Source organism: Anopheles arabiensis, chromosome 3 (genome assembly GCF_016920715.1).
Source record: "Anopheles arabiensis isolate DONGOLA chromosome 3, AaraD3, whole genome shotgun sequence".
NCBI classification, from domain to species: domain Eukaryota; kingdom Metazoa; phylum Arthropoda; class Insecta; order Diptera; family Culicidae; genus Anopheles; species Anopheles arabiensis.
The window spans coordinates 56056746-56077414 of NC_053518.1; the positions used below are offsets into that span (position 1 = coordinate 56056746).

The following is a 20669-nucleotide window of genomic DNA, read 5'->3' on the forward strand; positions in this document are numbered from 1 at the left end:
CAAAGAAATATTAAAATTTTAATTTATTTATATTATGAATCAAAGAAATGTTATCGTTGAGTTTATTGATCCAATACATCCGACCAAGACCTGTCTCTGAACATCACTAGTAAACTTGGCTTTCAGTGAACTACTGATTACACATAGCAGGATAGTCAAAAGTCCTACACATATGGGTGCATGGTCCATTCGAGGCTTGAACCCAAGACGGCAATGTCGTTAAGTCGTACGAGTCGTACCAGACCGGTCCAAGCAATCTATCGTCTACGGGGGCCAAATCGACTCAGTCCACCGACGGTTAAACACCCGTGACAATTAATACCCACTTAATTGATGGCTTGATTATTGTATATTTTAAATTCAGAATACTATAAGTTACACTTTACATTGCCCTCCACTCTCAAAAATCTCGGATCATAATTCAATAGAAAGAAAAAACTATTCCTATGCATATTTATGTATCCCAAAGCATAATGCCATGAGCTTTGAATTTTTTTTTTTTACTTTATAGTTGCCGATCGTAATGGTGATATGGTCTCTACTGAGTCTAGATCTCAACCACATTAGATAATGGTGGGGTATTTGCCTTCTTGTTCTGTTAAATTTTTGTTAAATTTCATACGTTGTAGCTGCAACATCACATGTACAAGAGAAAAACCAAACATCGAGTAATGTTGAAAAACAAAACAATTTTCGGTATATAAAAATATAATTTATATACTTGAGCCAAGGCAACTTGAGCAATACACAAAGTGATTCGCAAACCAACAGTTCGGATACATTCGAACACTATATCTAGAGATACTGGCGTAAAAGCTTGTATTCACTAATACCCACGATAATGCAGTGATGGAAGATCTACAATATTCACTAGAACTTCAACTGAATAGCCTGTAAAAACGATTCACCCTGGTTATTATTGAAACTTACGACGCACGAAACCGTTTGTTAGCGCATTCGGCAGAACGCTGAATTCACAACATGAGCTTTTTCCAATCCAATTCCAATTGATATTCTCTCAATCGACTAGTAATACTCTCTTCTCTCTTTTTGCCGTATATACTCAGTGCGAACAGTGGGAAAATGTTCAATCAAGAAAGATGCCATTTTTTATATTTAGCAATACGTTGAACTTTACGTTATAAAATATCACAAAGTTTACTTACAAAAACAGCATCAAAATTTATCTGGATCCGATTTGTGCCTATAGTTTTATGTAAAAATATAGAATTGCAAAAAAGATATTAACTAAAAGTGGCATATTAATAATAGTAAAATCCCTAAGCGGTCACACCAGTGAATAGGCTCAACTGCAGACTAAATCTTTGATAAAGAGATTTTCAACCGGAGAGATATTATAAAAGCCAAATTTTGCTTCCGAGCGAAGGTAAAAACTAAACTAATCTGTCTAAAATATTTGACATACACAATAATATTATCGCTTCTAGCATTCCTTAGCAACGAGTTAAAATTTTAAAATAATTTTAACTTTTAAGTTAACTTTTAATAACGCTGCTCAGTGTACCATGCGCATAACACCAGAGAGAAGAGAGAAGCGCGTATCAACAGTCGAACGAGAGAGTAGCAAATCATTGGAAAATGATCATGTTGCGGATTGCGATGCGTGCCCGATCAATTGCTCTACCGAACGCGCCAACAAACGGTTCCGTGCGTCGTACGTTTCAGTAATAACCAGGGTGAATCGCTTTTACACACCATTCACAGTTGATTTCAAGTACATATTGTGGATCTTCGATCACTGCAAAACGGTGGGAAATAGTGAACACAATGCTTCTATGGTAGTGTCGCTTAATGTAGTGTGTGAATACACCCGGACTGTTGGATAAGTGAATTAGGAATCACTTCGTGTAAGCTCATAAAACCATGTTGTATTGTTTGTTTTTAACGTTTTTAATGTATTATGTTTAGTCTTGTGAGATGTTCCCGAACAGTTATTTGTGTTCTTCTCTGCTATCTTCGCCTAAACATGAACAATATACGAAGCCTTTAACTGAAATTTGCAAACGGTTAAGTTATATTATAGACATTCACTTAGAGATATCAGCGGTTGTTGACAACGTAACCAAAATGAATGGAGGTCAAGCTAACTGCCACGGGCTAGTGAAGCGAAAGGCCTTACCCTTTAAAAATTCTGCACCGGAACTGGAATTAAATGTCGACGTATTCACTGGTCATTAACAGCATGCCATTGAATACAATCTCAGACTGGAAACAACATTTTAGTACAGTGTATTTTTTTTTTTATAAAATCTGCTTCTACATTTGTTCTTCTAGAAAAAGTAAAAACAAATCATTAAACAAGATTGACCTCCATCGTCCCACGATCTTCAAGGATGAGGTTGCGTAAGTCTTTGCAAGATCCAGTTTTTTTAGTGACCATATATGCATGTTATGTTAGTTTAACCGGCTACATACGTCCATTGAACCTACATTGTTTCATTGGATAGTGCTGTTAAAGATGATTGAGTAAAATGAGATAATTAAAAAAAAATATCAGAGATAATAAATAAATGTGATATTTTAGAAGAATATCAGAGAGAAAAACATTGTAAAATAAAACAAATGTACGATACAGTCCTACCGATAACATGATATAAAAGCGCCCTGCCGTTTCAATGACCGTTTCTCCTTTTACATAAGTACCATATTTAAGTACGCATATTTCCCAATTCTGTCATATTTGGAATGAGTTACTGATGGGCATTTCAACATATGAAACTACTTGTTGGTTTAAGGTGTGATGTATAATGATTCAACAAAACGTTCATAAATTTTGCCATCAAATTGTTGGTTCGTGAATCTTGGAAGGTGCTAATTACTAATTATATATGTATCGTACATTGTTATCATACCAGGTACATTAATTTCAGCACCGGCAGACTGTGAATCACAAAATTGTCTATCTCCTACAATCCTTTCACCTTGACTACAGTGAGACATTTGAATATATACTACAATAAAAGTTACTGTACCGTTGTTGATACAAACCAGGCGCTGCATCCATATTTATCAACCTTTTTTTTAAACGCGCTGCATTCCACAATACGCTAAATTATCAGTTTTTAAAAGTTTCAGAATCATTCTTACGATTATTAAATTTTTTGTTAACTACAATTATATATTATACGAGCTTATAAAATACTGATAAGAACTGTACAAACAATCATTGAAAAGCATCAAGTACCTTTCATTTGATGCATAAAATCAGAAGTTACTGAAACGTATTTTTTTCTCTCGGCGTTTTAACGCTCTGTAATCACTGCATTTAGTTATACAATTTTGTGTTTTCTGTTGTGATTATGTATCTCTTTTTTTAAATATGTTATGTATCAGGGACCAAAAATACGGCCAAACCCGTAAAAATGTTAATTTAAACAAATAAAAGATGCCAAATGAAAGGATATTCAATTATCCAACTTTTTACAACACATGCAATAATACTTCTTTTATTTGGCGTTACGTCCTACGCGGACATGCCGGCCTATACAGGCTTTCGAGACTTAATTCATTACCACGTAGCCGGATAGTCAATCCTTGCTACGGGGGGACGGTCCATTCTGGGCTTGAACTCATGGCGGATCATTTTATTTAGTCGGTCGAGTTGAAGACTGTACCACGGGACCGCCCCAATAATGCAATAATAATATATTTCAAATAACATCACCGTGAATGCATCGCGAGCATTTGTTTATAGCGAATTGTATAAATTTAAATGTGAATTGGACATTGGCTTGTCAAGAGTTCTTTTGTCCCAAAATAAGCAAATTTACTAACAAGATAATAATAGTAATAATAATAATAATAATAATAAATAAATGAACATAAAATAAATAATGAATATAATGAAAGTAATAGTGATATAAATAAAAATAAAAAAATAATGAATATAATAAAATTAATAGTAATATAAATATCAATAATATTAACAATCAATGTAACAATAATAGTTATTATTATTATTTTTATAATAATAATAATAATAATAATAATATTAATAATAATAATATTAATAATAATAATAATAATAATAATATTAATAATAATATTAATAATAATAATAATAATAATAATAATAATAATAATAATAATAATAATAATAATAATAATAATAATAATAATAATAATCATAATAATAATAATAATAATAATAATAATAATAATCATAATAATAATAATAATAATAAAAATAATCATAATCATATTCACAATCATAATCATAATAATAATAATAATAATAATAATAATAATAATAATAATAATAATAATAATAATAATAATAACACTGTAAGTAGATTCCGAATCACCTCAACTAACATACTATGCAAACTCATAAAGAATAAAGAAAACTGGTGAATGAGATCCAAAGTGCCTAATCCCTGTTTGGCATTTGAATAGCACGATATAGGTTGAATTCCCCAGCTGAGAAGTGACAAAATTCCGATAATAATAATAATTATAATAATAATAATTAAGACGAAGACGAAGCAGAAGAAGAAAACTGATTACAATGAGGAACACATCTTTACATCTGTTGATCACCTGTATAAACATCATCACGAATGCTATATTAACATTGCGCTTCCCCTTTGCAGGAATGTATTGTAAAGTTTTTATTTTACACCTTTAATCACATTCAACCGAGGCGAACATGATAGTTACTACCAATGTTTTCAAGGGTATGTACCATAAATACAGCATTATATTGCATTTGACTAATAAATTCTCTTTTACTCTTTAATCCCGTTTGATGAAGGATCGTTCCCGAAACGAATGATAGTAACAGTAATGATATTTGTTGCATGTACGGCATCGTTCATGCTACGTGTGCATATGTCGATAAATCTTCTGGCAATGATACAACCAACCGTATCAAACAACAGTTTCATAATAACGAACAGTACAGTCGCGATCTCCTCAAATCAGGAACACTCCAATGAAACATTTACCAAAGATGATAATCATATCGTACCTACTCTAGCCGTGCCCGACTACGGTCCTCGTTACGATTGGAAACAAAACATACAAAGCCACATCCTTGGAGCCTACTTCTATGGCTACCTGTTGACTTCTCTTCCTGCTGGACCACTTGCAGAGCGATATGGTCCTCAGCGCTTGATTGGATATTCGTTCCTTCTCTGTGCGATTGTTACCGCATTGTTTCCTCTACTTGCCGCCATCGATGTGTGGTGTGTCATAGCTGGACGCTTTATGATTGGTTTCCTCAGCGGATTTGTGTATCCCACGCTGCACAACGTTATCTCGCGCTGGATTCCACCGAATGAGAAAAGCAAAGCTGTGGCTTGTATTGCAGGAGGAAGCACCTTTGGTACTGTCATTACATGGCCGTTTGCTGGCCTGCTAACAGAACACTTCGGTTGGGTTTACGCATTTTACGTTCCTGCTCTGTTGTCTGCCTTGGTTGGAGTTATTTGGTTTTGGCTGATTGCTGACTCGCCAAGCGATCATAAAACAATCACAAAGGAGGAACGAGATCTAATAGAAGCATCGTTTGGTAGTACAGTATCGAAAGCTAAGGCAAAGCCACCGCTGGGAAAAGTTGTCACATCTTTACCATTCGCAGCACTTGTTCTATCGCATTACAGTAGTTTTTGGGGGCTTAACTTTTTCGTTACACAGGCACCCAAGTTTATTAACGAAGTACTTGGCTTTAACCTAACCAACGCTGGATTCCTCTCAAGCTTACCCTATTTGGCACGCATGTTTTCGGGATTTTTCTTCGGAATCATAGGTGATGGTTTGCGACGGAATGAAACAATGACTGTCACTGCTCTACGAAAATCATTCATCGTGTTTTGTAAGTCATCTTAAACTGTTTACATTGGATACACTTAATCATGACTTGTCTTTTACAGCACATTTCCTGCCAGGAGCATTCCTGATCGCACTTCCTTTTATCGCACAGAATCCAATCGTCACCGTGTCATGCATTATAGCTTGTCTCGGTTTTAACGGTGCTTCAACGATTACTAATTTAGTGAATGCACAGGATTTGGCACCGAACTTTGCTGCCACTTTGTATGGCATGATGAACTTTCTTGCAACGACGGCAGGTTTCCTAGCACCCATGACAGTAGCTTTCTTCACATCGGAAAAGGTAATACCTGCATTTACATACCTTGTTGTTCGTTTAGTAGATCATATTTATAATCTATATCTGTATTTTTAGAATACAATGGATGAATGGAAGTATGTGTTTCTGCTTACTGCTGGGTTTTACATCGTTTCCGGTATCTTTTTTATTGCATTTGGCTCTGGAAAAGTTCAGAAATGGAACGAAATTAAACAGCAACCAGCTGCAGTATCTGCAGAGCCTGAAGTCCTAAGTGTAAAGTTATAGACAAAACTTTGTTAATTACCCCTTTTTTGTGTAATATTATGTAATAATATATGATATTCAACTACGTTGCCTACCAAAAATCATAAGAATTGTGTTCATAATTCGTTTCATGTCATCACAATTGCAACAACATTTAGCAATAAAAAATGCTCAATTCAGTAAACATTCCATTTAGGTTTTATTTGAAATTCACCACACTTTAAGGAACAGCTTATGCAAGCAATGCAGTTTTCATCATTCATCGGTGTCATGCACATTTCTATACCCTATAAAGCATCATTTTCTTTGCGCAACTTTTTCCCACCAGGCGAGCATATTCAAACAATATAGGCAATTCCTTGCCCACGACCGTCTGTAATGATAAACATTAAATGAAATACTCAACTGAAACACATAATTAAAGCACGTAAATTACCAGATACTGAGTATAAGTCATGCAGGATCTACCAAAAATTAGGAGCACATCGTTTACGTCCTGCTCGGTAGCTTTGTTTGTATCTTGCGCTGTAGGATCATCGTTAAGCCGGCTATACTTGCTGGCATCTAGCTTCGCTACAACTGTTCTATCAAGCAAATGCCACGTGTATGCTTCCGGACAAAGTAAATACGAAGGCTGCAGATTGCTTTTGTAACGCATCTTAGGACAAGAGTGAATATAGAACCCCATGTAATAGTTTGAAATGCTAGGATATTCTTTATAGAGCGAGCGTGTATACGCTAGTTCACTGGAAAACCGGGGAAGGTAGTGTTACAAGTTAGTTTGCATATGACACTTTGATAGTATGTTACCAAAACTTACCGCAATGATCCATAAGTACCAAGCGATAGAAATTTATATTCAGGATCGTAGAAGAAATACACCGAGCTTACGCAATTGGGTAGCACATCAATCACTCCAACAGCTATCAAACGATCGTCCAGCCAATACTGTTGATGAAAAGTCCCGAATCCTTGGAAAGGCTACGAATTAGAGAAGGGGGGGGGGGGGAGGTATATAATTTTACATCGTGTTTTAAATAATGTTGCTGTTTTCAGTATACAAAGGTACTGCTTTTACTGGTGCTGATTTAACAAGATAAATACTACTAAAACAGCTTATATTAAGGTAAATTGCTGCCACAGTGGTTTATTTTAACAATCAGTGTTTAAAATTGTATTTTTAAGAGATGTTTTTTTTACGTAGTCTTACCCTGAAAGCATCTGTTCAGTTCAAATCGAACCGTTTTGTTTTGAATTTAACTCACACAATCTTATCAAAGGCACCTTTCTAGATTAAACCAAACGTCAGTAGGAAGGGTCTATGACATTGATCTGCAACGTACGGGTCGTTAATCTTTTTACTATCACGTGGCTTTTTGGCTCTTGCGTGGCACCCAACGAGTTTAATTTACAGATTTTGGGTCTTTTTCGGACAAAGTTTGCTGACCACTGGTCTCATATATAATGCTATGATCATATATAATGCAACGTACATGTAGTAAAATAGTCAATGAAATGGAATGTTACCCTTTTCCTGTGAGATTAGGACTATAACCAAAATATAGGCTTGGCTAGACTATCCAATGAGCAAAATCGTAAGCGATTTTTGACACTCTTACAAAAGACCAATAACGCGGTTTTTGCATCTGATAGCTAAGTAAGTATAACCATTCACGAAACTGTTACCAGGTGAAACTAATTGACTACGCATTTGAATATGCATACTAATTGAAAACGCAAAAAAGAAAGTAATATCACTAATCGAAGATCAAATTGCACGACTCTAACAAATATTAGCCGTTAAAGAATACTTTCACTTAATATTTATGACAACATAGACAGAAGGAATGTTAAATAACTGGTATTGTTAATGTTTTATATTTAACATGGAATCCATTAACAAAAAAACAAATGGATTTAGCGTGAACGTGATTGACTACGTTTAAGCATCTCGACACAAAGTATAACCCATATTTACATTTTACAACAACGATCAATGAGAAGAGTTACAAGACTCGATGAATATACAGAGACATTAGAGACATTAGAAAGAAAAACAATATATACCCATTGAATGTTTGCAAAAGAATACCCCAGTAAAAATAGAATTTAAAAGCAGTTCCGAAAACTTCCGTCTGTCCCTTAGCTACGCAATTTATACGTTTCCGAGGTATTCGTGTTGCTAAAATATCCGCGTAAATCGAGGAAATCCTTTACGTTCTTTTCTAAATATAACAACGCACTGAAACTTTATGAAAATTTGAAACTATGAACTATGACGAATTATTACGACAACGAGATCAGGGATAACCCCAGTTCACATGGTATCTAATGTTATTCGATGGTTAAAATCTCGTTTTGATAAGAAATTACTAACTGTATATGTCTAATTTCTACAGCTATCTTTTATTGAAGCTTGATCCTTAAAGCTTTGTTCTTAAAAAGTTAGAAAAAGTTAAAGTTAAAAGTTAAAAAGTCCTTAAAGCCATATATGTCAACCATGAAAAAGTTAGAAATAGAGCATATTAGGAAAACTATTTTTCTACAAACTGACACACGTCGGAAACAGACATGGATGTGCAGTATGTGCTTTTTTTGTTATTTCAAAGTGACGTAATAGTGGTCAAAGGCATAAACTGTCACTAATGAACGCAATATGCTCCTAGTCTAGTCATATTTAAGCCATATGGATTGTTTGCGGCACCTAAAATCTAACTTGTGGGTGTGATCCTATTTGGCAAAATAACTCTCAATATATTGTTCGATTACGATCCACATGGTGTTCATTATTGAAAACCAACATTATAAAACAGCATTATAAAACCAGATTCACATACAATCTAGAATAATTTAAAATCGCATTCGAAAATTTAGAAACAATGATGTAATGATGGAAACCATCAAACATAGAGCATTGAATTACAAACAAAAGAGTGCAAATAAACCAAATAGTACCTTTAATGGCGATTTCACCAAAAAGTCCAGATAGTCTTCAATCGCACCGGGTGGGTCATTGTGAATGGCCGTCTGATACTTTTTATACAGATTAAAAGAAACATGCAAGCTCTCTTGGAATTTTGCTCCCGAAGTAAGAAGCGTCACGATCTATGCAACATTAGGCGATTGTTTTTCAAAGAAAAGAAGAAAACAAAACAAATATTCTAAATTAAAACACATCATACTACCACAAATTACCTTCAGGGGAGACTTAACAAGAAACCGCTTAAAGCGATCCATGCTCAATTTGGATGCTGGATCATTGTGGATGCTTTGTTGGTATAAACTATAAAGTTTAAATGTTGCGGCGGTAGCACCATCATTTGCATTTACTTGTTTTACCTGAAAATAATTAAAACAAATATTAAAAACAAATAAAAGTTAAGAAGTTAGAACTACCAACAGCTATTTCATACAACAAATCAATGAGCACTATTAAGATCATCAGCAAATGAAATAAGAGTAGCACAACGATGACGTTGCACTTTATCTACTAATTTGTGCCTACCTTTAAGCGATGCGCTGGACTGTCATTATCCTGCGGGGATTCAGAAAGAAACTCCTCTAAAGATTTTTCGGCACTTTTTCGGTTATTGGATTGCATCAGCTGTTCAATGTCTGCGCCAGATAGTCCTTTTTTCTGCAATTTTTCACGCTTGCGTTCAATGCGCCTTAGTTTTGCTTTCTTTGGCTGATTGCTTATGCTTGAATCGCTCGTATGCGTTGATGTATTTACCACCCCACTTAAGGTAGGGATAGGTAATGCGCTCGTTTTGTCATCAGCAGATCGCTTTTCGCTGTTAACGTGTGTAAGCGTATTCAACAGATCCGGATCCAGTACGCGCGGTTGCATGCTAGGGACTTCTGTATGCTCTTGATCACATGCACTCCCATCATGGGTAGCTATTTCGTCGATGTTCGATTGGGCATCCTGCTCGGACGTTTCCTTTAATCCGTCTCGCAAAAACTTGTTCATTCGTTTTATGATTTTTTTATGAGACTTGTTCAACCGAAAATTAATCGCATCACATTTTATTGTGTACGAGGGACAGCATGTTACGTCCATCATGGGTTTGTAACAGTAACATCCAGACCGGCGCCAACCCCGGTCAATAAGTTCCTGGTAGTCTTGACAACTAAGCTTATGAGCCCACATCCCTACGGAATAGATACATAGTAAATGCCAGTGAACTTCGTGTGCTGTTCCATGTAAGAGAACATGACTGTTTTACCGTAAGATGAGCACGAACTCGACTGCTTACAATATCCACACTGATACTTTGAATTTTCGCCATAGTATTCTACTACGGAATACGACATTTTTGTTGCTATTTTCCTCCTATTCCTTCTAGTTCATATATTATTTGTGTATAAAGAAAACATCTGTTCTTTTCCAACAACACAAGAACGAAGGCGAAGATGACAAAAATTTACTGCTGGCTCAGTGAGCACAGCTGTCCGATTTCCATGTAACAGGAACGCATTGCTTCCTTTTCATTTGACCAAACCTATAGCCATTCGCTATAATTTGCTATCTTTTGGTAATGATGAGTTTACTGCCATACACGCAAGGATTTCTATTTTCTTGCAACCTATGAATAGCTTGTAAAAGCTTCAGAAAATCTCATTTCAATGACGCCGCTTCGTAACTAGGTATGCTACCAAATCGCAAACAAACAGGATTTCACTACAGCGATAAAGAGTTTGTCACTACCGATTGCAAGTCTAAGTTAATACATTGTTCTTTAATCTCCAAATGTACGCATCGAATATCAGGATTAACAACAACAACGTGAATTTATTTTTACAGCAGAAAGATCGCTGCAGAAAGGGAAGAAAGATGTTGAATAGAAAGGAATGGATCATATAGCACTTTTTGACAGCCCGCTGAACACATTCAATACCTCGCACATGACAATGTGCATAGGTGCAAGGCCACGGTAGTGATAAATTACGGAAAAAAATCCCAAGGACCAAGGAATTTTATTTCATAATTATCAAAACTACATTCATTTTTCCATTCATTTGATTTTAAGACTAAATTTAGAACAGGAGGTCCCTGAGATACACGGCTAATCGAGACCGCTGCAAACCACCGCGTACCTCGAATTTCTGCGTAAGTCGTTGTGCATAAATTCTAATTTTCAACCAGCTGTAAGTATTTTATTTTGACCTTTTTGACCACGTAAGTTGGCAACCAGCATACCCGGGTATTCCATACATTTTGTATGGAGAATGACGTTTCTCTTCTTCTTCTCTTTGTATTGTGCTTACAGGGTTTTCCAATTGAGTTTAGACTAGCAGCATACTTTTTTTGAATAGTCGCAATAGATTCTTGACTAGCATCCTCTATTTTTGATTACGAGCAATGGATTATTCACTAGGAGCAATTGATTTCAGCAGGCCGATTGCTGGCGCGGAGTGACCAGATTGTTTTTAGAGGTTTGTTGGTAGGAAATCTAAAGCAAATTCGGTAATTTTCGGTAAAAACAACTTTTTATTCACTCACAAAATTTATTAAATTCTAAATTTACGTTGAACGGTGAATACTTAGAAAAACATTTGATTTTTGGTTAGAAAAATTGAGTTATAGTGCGCTCAATTGTAAACCGATATTCGATCGAAAATCGATAGAACTACATATGGTCACTCTGAAAAACTTGCCCAATGTAGCTTTTGGTTAGGTTATGCCTGTGGGTCCACTACTGCATATTTTAATTCAGCCGTTAAGTGCTTTTGTGTTGTATTGTGCATTAATAAAATCAAAACAATAGCACCGAAAACCTATCAGATAAAATATATCTGACTTTGTGGATGATATATTGTAGTAAAACAAGTAATTTTAACAAATGGGCGGATGAAATTAAATATTATCCACAGATTATTATTCAAGTCGATCTGTCACACCGGATGTTATAAACGCGTCGCTCTTAGGCTGTCATGCAGGGATCTGCTGAAATCAATTGCTCCTAGTGAATAATCCATTGCTCGTAATCAAAAATAGAGGATGCTAGTCAAGAATCTCAGCCGTACCGGTGAACTCGTTCGTTCCCGGGAACGTTCGCCGCGACGCTCATTTTCGCTCATTTCATAGGCCTCTAGATCAAAAATTATAAAACCGTCTGGGTTTTGTACTGCCCAACCTAGTGGTACAACCCTGTCCACTCATGAGCGTCGAATGTTTCTTGACGAACGAATTCGCCGGTACGGCTGTCTATTGCGACTATTCAAAAAAAGTATGCTGCTAGTCTAAACTCAATTGAAAAACCCTGTATTGTTGAGTCAAATTCAAACGATTTAAAATTTCAAATATATCGTTAGTTTTATCATATAATTCTCATAAAATCATAAAAAAACTTAATGAATAAATGGAATAGAAGAGAATTAAATAATTAACACGATTTCACAGATTCCGACTCTTCTCATATCTTGGGGAACACCTGTACCGATAAATAAACAATTGTCATCCATGCGATTAACATCGGTCTGATTGCAAATGATTAATAAAACGCACATATCAAATTAAGCAAACGCAGACCTGTCAAAGTAACGTCTTTTCGCCGGAAGTAGCGATGGTCCTTCATACTCTTGTTCGCTCGTTCCCTCTCTTTTCCGGTGTATCAGCCATTTGTAAGCAGGCACATTCTGCATCGCTGGACAAATTCGATTGAAAATGGTAATTGTCTCCGATTTTAAATGGTTTGAAGTGTTTCAAAAGATTGTGAACTATGTTGAAACATACATATTTTGTTGGTTTGAGTTCTACGTCAACTAAATTTGTCTCTCCGAACGGTTGTTACCGATGTGGCAACGCTTGTTGACATGATTGCAACGATGTGTGGGGAAAGATGATCTTTTGTAAATTGTTGCTGTCTATGTCGAAACTCATGGTAATTTTGTTGTATCTTTTCAGTCGCTCGTGATTCCAGAGAAGTTCCAGCACATTCTCCGTGTGCTGAGCACCAACATCGACGGAAAGCGTACCGTACCGATTGCGCTGACTGCGATCAAGGGTGTCGGTCGCCGCTATGCCCACGTCGTCCTGAAGAAGGCCGATGTCGACCCTTTCAAACGTGCCGGCGAGTGTTCGGATGAGGAGGTAGAGAAGATTATCACGATCATCTCGAACCCGCGTCACTACAAAATCCCGGACTGGTTCCTCAACAGACAGAAGGACATCGTCGATGGAAAGTACATGCAACTGACCTCGTCGAACATCGACTCCAAGCTTCGTGAAGATCTGGAGCGGCTGAAGCGAATTCACGCTCATCGCGGTATGCGCCACTACTGGGGTCTGCGTGTCCGTGGCCAGCACACGAAAACTACCGGTCGCCGCGGTCGTACCGTCGGTGTATCCAAGAAGAAGTAAGCAGCAACTAAGTGAACGATCGGTAATCTTCCGCTCATTCGCCGTGTTCGTTGTATAAGGCCGGTAAATTAAACAACTGTGGAGAGTGTCGGAATGTGTTGAAGGCGACGTTGTGATGTGTGCGATAAGAATTAAGAATCATTTGAGTGTCGGTGTGTCGATTCGTCGCGTATTACAGTGATGTGAGATGCATTTTGCTTTCCAATAAATGGTTCTTATCGAAAAGGTATTCTGGAGCGTGTCGCAGTGTTTTCATTATTGTTAGTGGTGCTCATTGTTCGTTCAAGAAGCGTATATGCGAACGGATTTCAAAATATCCGAAAAATTGGCGCTCCAATCGGGACGAACAAATGATTATAGCCATCTCGACATTCGCATATCGCCTGATTTGGGATGAAAAGTCTCTCGAGTGAAAGGATACAATCATCAACGAAATAGAATATTAAATGAAAGTTCGTTTGTGTGTGTAGTTGTGGACTGTTTTATTGTTCATTTAGTAACTTGGTGTAATTTATGGGCAGTCTTGCCACAAAAACGAGTATTTACCTAATACTTCAACAATAATATCGTCAATCTCATTCTGATGAAATTGACTTCATTAATATATTCACGTTGTATTTATGTAAAGCGCTTTTTGAACTTCGCAAAACGTGTTTCATTTCAGCAACAGCTTTAGTTTCGTTTGAATAGTTGCGATCAATTTAACGCTCTTTGTTTACCTCTTAGCACTATATTCCATCTCAAGTAGCAACATTTTTTATTTGCATTAGATTATATAGTAAATTGGTTTTATGAAGCGTCCACACGTACGATGGATTACGTTTATAGAGGGAAGAAACAGTTAGGATGTTTAATGGAGTATTATTATTAGCACTGCACATCTTTTTGGTTCGTTTAAGATTTGTTTGCATTACACACCTCCCCTAAACCACTATCAGCCACAATTGAGATTAATTGGACCGAGATCGGCCTAAACACGCGGTCAAAATTGTTGAAATGGCTGAGATCCACTGGAAGCATTGGAGGGATTTAAAGGAATGTTTGGATTAGGCTAACTCTCTTCTTGCAAGATACTCGACTAAAACATAGGTTACATTACAGGCTGATAATCTTAGTCGGACTTTAGTATTTTAATAGTAATATTTTGCTTCTTTTGTGTAGTAAAACTCTGTCTAATAATTGACCATATGCACGAGTTCAAACACACGCTATCAATTGATTAGTAAATGTATGTAAGATAAGGTAATAAGGCGTAAACGACACGAGACGTTTGAACTTCAAAAGCTGAACACGGTTTGGAAAACCACTCATAATGCACAGTTTTCTTTTTAATTTTTGAATCGATACGTGCAATAGTGTTTGAAGAAATTGGAAGTATTTTTCACTACAAGCAGAAATAGATTTAAAAGCAAACCACATAACATGAACACTTCCTATTCAACGGCACAAACCTCAAACAAGTGGGGAACAACCTCAAACCAAGCTACATTTCAGGGTTTCTTGCCCAATCTTTGCGCAGCATAAATTATTGCTTAAGAGATGTTTTTAACAAATTATCACACATTGCAAATCCACCAAAAAAATTGTATTCCACATGCATGATTTTATCTTTCCAGCACATATCCATAGCAGTGCACTACAATGAGAATGTGAAACAATAACGTATTGTGACGGAGTTACAATGTGAGACGGACGTTTGCAAACATCTCGTATTTAATGAAATATGCTGTCCACATTGGAAAGTGTTTTGGAAACCCTGTTAGAAACTTGCAATTATAGAATTCATATTCACTCTTATTCATATATCTTCACCGACGCGTAGCCTATCATGTCGATTCTCGTTGCAAAGTAATCGTAAATGAGCTCTATTTTCACAAATTACATTGTGAAGCTTTTATCTCCATCTCTCTTCTCTGTCTCCCTCCCTCTCTCTCTCTCTCTCTCTCTCTCTCTCTCTCTCTCTCTCTCTCTCTCTCTCTCTCTCTTTCTCTCTATTCATTCTTGCTAAATAAATCTAAACGCTTAATAAAGTGGCAATTTCAACAACAATCTTTCGGCTTCCCAAAGGAACATGGCAGCAACTTGCTCAATCGTCATCCAGCATCTCGAGGAATGCCTTTGGTACAAGCCCTTTAAGTAATCCTTGCTTTCCATTCATGTAATCGCTGTGTGGTGGATTGCATTCGCAAACAAATATAACCTAAAATGAAAAATTAAGAAATATTAACAATGTACTGCTATTCTGACCAACGCTACTGCACTGCCACAGCTCTTGCCTCGTTCGAAGATAGGTTCAGTTCAGTACCATCCTTGGCGTCATATGAGCATAGAACGCGAGCCCGCCGGTACCCCGAATTAGCGCCCAATTCGATGTTATTAACTCGTTCCGAAAGAGCATCCTCATCTTCGTATCCAGACACCGGTACATACGGTTGCGGGCCACCGAGACTAATTTTATGTGAATTAGTCGTTTATATGGTTATGTACATCAGTTAATCCGTAAACAAAAATTGTCCCACCAAAGCATGTATTCACCATAAGAGAAAAACAGAGAGGTAGAGGATAAGGACAAAAGACAGCTACACAAACATCCACAAACAGATAATCCAAATATAATGTAATGTGATCGATTTTTTTAAATTAATTTTGTTGTAGAGACTTTGCAAGGATCACCAAACCGTGTATAAAACTAACGTAACCCCTTTTAAATATTAAATGGCCTATTCACAAAAGAACTTCTAAACCACATATGAAAAGAAGAATTATAATACCAAACAGTAAACGAGAGCAACCGAAAAAACACATAGCACGGATATAATTGTTTTTCGTGATGTTAAATCTTATATTCTACGTGTATGGCATAGTGATGTTTTTAGCTATTTCCATGTAAATCCCTCATTTGGTTATTCGTTCATTTCACATACATAAATTTAAAACATAACTTCATGCCTAGCTAATGAGAAAGTTTAACACTTGAATCGCCGATGCATACGGATTATTATAATCGATTTTATACAATCCTCTAATTTAATCACCTACTATAAAAGAAAAGTTTATCATAACTGATAGAATGTAACTGAAGAAAGAAACGATGATATAGGAATTGACCCAAAAAGAGTAATTCGGAATCATCCCAATGATAACAATTTTGTCTGATAAATTTTGTACAACCTACCAGAGAGAAAATGGCAGAGAGAGCAAAGCATAGATCGCCGTGTAGTTTAGAGCAATTACTAAAGTACTGATTTGTATAATTCTTGGAGAGTATTACGAATTAATTTAAATGACATTCGGAAATCTATAGCACGGAAATGTCACTTGGATCACTGTTGGCTACAAGAGCCGCTATAATACTGTCTTCCACGATAGGAAATGCTGCAGGAGATATACTAAGAGGAGGCTGCCCGGATGTCATCGGGATTGCGGGATGTAATGTTATGGTCTGTTGGTAGTGTTGTGAGCTGTCTTGTGATTGAAATTTGCTTAAATAGGGCGGGCCACAGGTAAGATCTACATCTTCACTGTTTACTCTTAATCGAGGCGTTGGAGGACGCATGCTAGGCCAGTTGGACAGGTAGTAAAAGTTTTGAGTATTTTAGGTGTTACGTGTGATCCGATAATCGTGCAAAGTAGACAGAGGGAACAAGATAAGAAGAGAAAGAGATAGATAATAGAAGGATAATCGGAAAAAACAATAAATGGTAGTAGGTGGCAATAATGTACGCATATGTGCAATTTTTTTGAATGCATACGCCTCTTTTTACATAAAAAATAAATCGAATCAATTCTTGGTGTTTACACGAATAGTTACTCAATATAACTTATCAAACATTTTTCTAACCATATTGTACAATCTATCGATCAAGAGGGGATGGTCATAAACGCAGAAAACATGGTATTTGAAGCAAGTTCTTTGGGTGAACATCAATGCGTTTATAAAGCTTGCCGCACGAAAGATCGCAATGTAGGCAAAAACACAAAAAACAACATCATACATGTTATCATGGTTGTCGCTAAAGCATATTTTATCGGTACCCCATTCACTTACCTAACTAGCTCTCGTTGTAAGTCCGACATAATTTTATTGCATTGGCCGTAGTAACGGACTTGAGCTTCCACTAAGGAGTGCAGGTAGCGCAAATGGGTGGCTTGCGTCGTGCTGATTCCTTCTAGCAGCAATTTCGTTATTTCAGCTTGTCGGTCAAATTCAGATTGTGCCACTCGTAAATCTCTTTCGGCCTAAAAACATAAAAAAATAAATGTCATATTGATATTCAATATTTATAATGTACTCAATCATTAAATAAATTATAGTTGAACGGAAAAATAATCAATGGAAGCGCTACATCATTTCATTCTAACTACTTGTTCTTGACACTGGACACTCTACAAGTCCTGTTACCTGTTCTAATGTCACCTCTGGCGATATTCCATCCTTCTGAATGTGTTAGCAATCAAAAAAAGTGGGAAGGTAGTTAACGACTTAAAATAATTAGCCTGTACGAATTATTCTTCTTTTGACTGTCCATCGCATGGTACGATATCAGAAAACTGGTATTATAAAGCAATTTTTCATCGTACTGGATTGTATCTTCAGATTCCCGCATATCATATCATTTGAAAATATTGGTTGATTTAACAAATTTCTTACCGCTTGCTGGCCAATCATACTGCGCGCTTTACGGACCCGATTTTTGCATGCATCCAAATCCAAACTGTAAACAGACAAATTCCACACCGATCCATTTTGTTAAAATCTATTCTTTGTATGTGATTACCGTACATCTTTCTTACCGTTTACTCTCGAGCACACCTTTCTCTTTAGTGATAGTTTTCATTTCTCCTTCCAAGAATTTTTTCAGTGGCTGAATAAAACACATGCCAGCAGAACCGATGAAATCACGTTCACAAGAACCGAGCTTTTGCTCAGCCTGCCCCACTTTGATCAAAGCACTGCCGTACGGTCCGTCCTGTCCGAATTCTCCACCCCCTTCTATCATGTCCAATCCAAGGTATTCCAGATTACTCAAACGTTTAGGCTTTTGTTTTTCGATTTTCTCAAATATAAAGTCCTCCACTCGATTTGCCGGATTCGGTATAAGTGCTGCCTCCGTGTCACGCATGATTTTTTCCGTCCACAATTTAGCCGAGTCGGAACGTTCACTCAAATGCTCGAAACGGGCATCCATCTCTGTTTTTTCCGATGTCCCTAGCTTCTCTTCTGTAAGCTATAGCGGATAAAAAGGAACGGTCAGAATTTGTATTCGTTTTTGTTAAGGTCAGTGATTATTGATTTTCTCACCTGCACCACACGCGATAGTGTAGAGCCAGCCCCTTTTACAAACTTCTTCACATCAAAGTCCGGCATTTTGATATTCATATTAAGATCGGTATTCACACGTTACTGTGTACGGGATTTTAACTAGAGTACCACAAGTGTGTATAGAAATATTCCTTTAGGTAATCTGTTCGAACTAACGCCGATATAAACATAAAATATGAATATAACTACTTGTTTTCACAACAGATACAGCGAATGGTACGAAAGAATAGTTCGATTTTCCTTTGTTGTTCTGCAATGAAAAGTTGTGACATTTGTTATTGATTTTTACAACATATATAGAAGAAAGGTAGCCAAGTGGTAGTGATGGTCCAACGGCACATAAAACGATTTTTTAGCACACCCGTGGAAACGCTCTATAAGGCCGAAAACCCACGACGCGCGTTTCTGCGGTAGCGTGTTTGAATGACTTTTTTTTATTTCCATGCCAGGATTGCTTCGAGGATTTAGGGTCTAAATTTTTAAGGACAAGTAAGTAATTATGGTTGAGTGTTTAGATACACGGGTATTGGCATCATCGACCGTCGTTCAATTTTCACATGCTTCTTTGCTGATAGAGTTGCATTGAATTTTAGTATTTAAATAATTGTATCACAGTTTTAGCGATGCATAAATTCGTGAAAGCTATCCCATATAACCAAGATACCGAAAACGCCACCAATTTCTTGTACTAAAAATCCAGTTCCATCAAACAAAGCTAAAAAACCATCAGTTTGGTGGGCCACAGAAGCAGCCACTACAATGTTGTTGAAGTCAGTTATTATGCTCGGGCAATTTAATGGTAAAAGCAGAGTGAAGGAATATGTGATATGCGGAGCAAAGTAAATACACGTGCGTTCGGTTCAGTTAACAAAAGCAAAGAGAGATATATCGTTCCGATGTCGTACTTTGTAGGTGTTTAAGAGATGAAACCCCAAACGCCACAGATTAAGCTTAAACGACTGGAAAATGAAAGCTCCATAGGTTCACTGGTTTGCTCAATAGATGGCGTATTCCCAAGTGCCACAATTCCACTAAACGACCACTAAACGTGTTCTAAACGATCCAAGCTCCCTACCTAAACGGATTATAGAAAAAACTTCGTTTAGCAGACGGTGAACGACTTCTAAAAATAGCAAAAAAAGGTAGCGCCATTTGTTAGTGGGGTACCCAACCAGTGGAGCGCTTTCCTCGCTCCAGAACGGTGATACGATTGTTTATTGTTGTGGACAGACCGCTGCCTCATCCTGAGGGCTCACTGTTGACAGCAAGGCTGTCATCCTGTGACGTCCTCAGTGAGGATCGCGGCGCGAGAAGGACCAGTCGTCCTCTCCCCGCATTGCGTGTGTTGCGTTTATGTTATTTTATACCCGTGTAATACAATAATACCAAAGAGTAGTGATAAAATATATATTCTGTTTGTGCCGTACACACCGTCTCTTGTTTCATTTGTGCGGACACAACATTTATAAATACGAAACTACAATGGAAACCACCAGCACTGAAGCAAGTGAGATTTGAGTAATGGTCGTTGGTGTTGATACCCACGTATCTGACCACACGACCATTCATATAGATTTTGCTCAGAAAGTTAGAAGGCTTTATAGGTCATGATTAGATGAAGC

At 36.9% G+C, this 20669-nt stretch overlaps 4 protein-coding genes across 12 annotated transcripts; 2 read left to right on the forward strand and 2 right to left on the reverse strand.

Annotated features, from left to right (window-relative positions):
• The first annotated feature begins 1657 nt into the window (after positions 1-1657).
• Positions 1658-6454, forward strand: LOC120902499 (putative inorganic phosphate cotransporter). 3 transcript variants are annotated; one of them, XM_040311293.1, is made up of 6 exons: positions 1658-1868; positions 2296-2364; positions 4614-4697; positions 4775-5836; positions 5895-6136; positions 6209-6454. In XM_040311293.1, exons 3-6 carry the CDS (start codon positions 4670-4672, stop codon positions 6377-6379), a joined length of 1503 nt encoding a protein of 500 aa, XP_040167227.1. In that variant the 5' UTR covers positions 1658-1868; positions 2296-2364; positions 4614-4669; the 3' UTR covers positions 6380-6454. The 3 variants fall into 3 exon arrangements, with proteins under 3 accessions (XP_040167227.1, XP_040167226.1, XP_040167228.1); XM_040311292.1 differs by lacking the exon at positions 2296-2364; XM_040311294.1 differs by lacking the exon at positions 2296-2364 and having other exon boundaries at positions 1691-1769.
• A 74-nt stretch (positions 6455-6528) lies between these two features.
• On the reverse strand, positions 6529-11211 carry LOC120902498 (arginyl-tRNA--protein transferase 1). 4 transcript variants are annotated; one of them, XM_040311288.1, is made up of 7 exons: positions 10588-11211; positions 9864-10513; positions 9554-9697; positions 9314-9463; positions 7179-7339; positions 6795-7104; positions 6529-6731 (listed from the first exon to the last, which is right to left on the reverse strand). In XM_040311288.1, the coding sequence occupies exons 1-7, from the start codon at positions 10673-10675 to the stop codon at positions 6639-6641; spliced, it is 1596 nt and encodes a 531-aa protein (XP_040167222.1). In that variant the 5' UTR covers positions 10676-11211; the 3' UTR covers positions 6529-6638. The 4 variants fall into 4 exon arrangements, with proteins under 4 accessions (XP_040167222.1, XP_040167223.1, XP_040167224.1 ...); XM_040311289.1 differs by lacking the exon at positions 9554-9697 and having other exon boundaries at positions 10588-11210; XM_040311290.1 differs by lacking the exon at positions 9314-9463 and having other exon boundaries at positions 10588-11210.
• A 1686-nt stretch (positions 11212-12897) lies between these two features.
• LOC120901559 (40S ribosomal protein S18) lies at positions 12898-13953 on the forward strand. The gene is made up of 2 exons (XM_040309595.1): positions 12898-13031; positions 13269-13953. Exons 1-2 carry the CDS (start codon positions 13029-13031, stop codon positions 13722-13724), a joined length of 459 nt encoding a protein of 152 aa, XP_040165529.1. The 5' UTR covers positions 12898-13028; the 3' UTR covers positions 13725-13953.
• A 228-nt stretch (positions 13954-14181) lies between these two features.
• LOC120901558 (endophilin-B1) lies at positions 14182-19323 on the reverse strand. Of its 4 annotated transcripts, XM_040309590.1 has the most exons (7): positions 19027-19321; positions 18519-18952; positions 18376-18439; positions 18127-18162; positions 17773-17963; positions 16001-16172; positions 14182-15924 (listed from the first exon to the last, which is right to left on the reverse strand). In XM_040309590.1, the coding sequence occupies exons 1-7, from the start codon at positions 19102-19104 to the stop codon at positions 15811-15813; spliced, it is 1089 nt and encodes a 362-aa protein (XP_040165524.1). In that variant the 5' UTR covers positions 19105-19321; the 3' UTR covers positions 14182-15810. The 4 variants fall into 4 exon arrangements, with proteins under 4 accessions (XP_040165524.1, XP_040165526.1, XP_040165525.1 ...); XM_040309592.1 differs by lacking the exon at positions 18127-18162 and having other exon boundaries at positions 19027-19320; XM_040309591.1 differs by lacking the exon at positions 14182-15924 and having other exon boundaries at positions 16055-17281; positions 19027-19323.
• Positions 19324-20669: the final 1346 nt, after the last annotated feature.

Bases quoted from the DNA above. Each gene is read 5' to 3' on its own strand.
- LOC120902499 (XM_040311293.1), top strand. From the start codon at position 4,670: ATGATAGTTACTACCAATGTTTTCAAGG. The intron at 4,698-4,774 runs GTATGTACCATA...CGTTTGATGAAG, and splicing joins TACTACCAATGTTTTCAAGG to GATCGTTCCCGAAACGAATG. The intron at 5,837-5,894 runs GTAAGTCATCTT...TGTCTTTTACAG, and splicing joins AAAATCATTCATCGTGTTTT to CACATTTCCTGCCAGGAGCA.
- LOC120902498 (XM_040311288.1), bottom strand. From the start codon at position 10,675: ATGTCGTATTCCGTAGTAGAATACTATGGCGAAAATTCAAAGTATCAG. The intron at 9,464-9,553 runs GTAATTTGTGGT...AATGTTGCATAG, and splicing joins TTGTTAAGTCTCCCCTGAAG to ATCGTGACGCTTCTTACTTC. The intron at 7,340-9,313 runs GTACTATTTGGT...TCTAATTCGTAG, and splicing joins TGGTGAAATCGCCATTAAAG to CCTTTCCAAGGATTCGGGAC.
- LOC120901558 (XM_040309590.1), bottom strand. From the start codon at position 19,104: ATGAATATCAAAATGCCGGACTTTGATGTGAAGAAGTTTGTAAAAGGG. The intron at 18,163-18,375 runs GTAAGAAATTTG...TAACACATTCAG, and splicing joins GTATGATTGGCCAGCAAGCG to AAGGATGGAATATCGCCAGA. The intron at 17,964-18,126 runs GTAACAGGACTT...TTATGTTTTTAG, and splicing joins CAGAGGTGACATTAGAACAG to GCCGAAAGAGATTTACGAGT.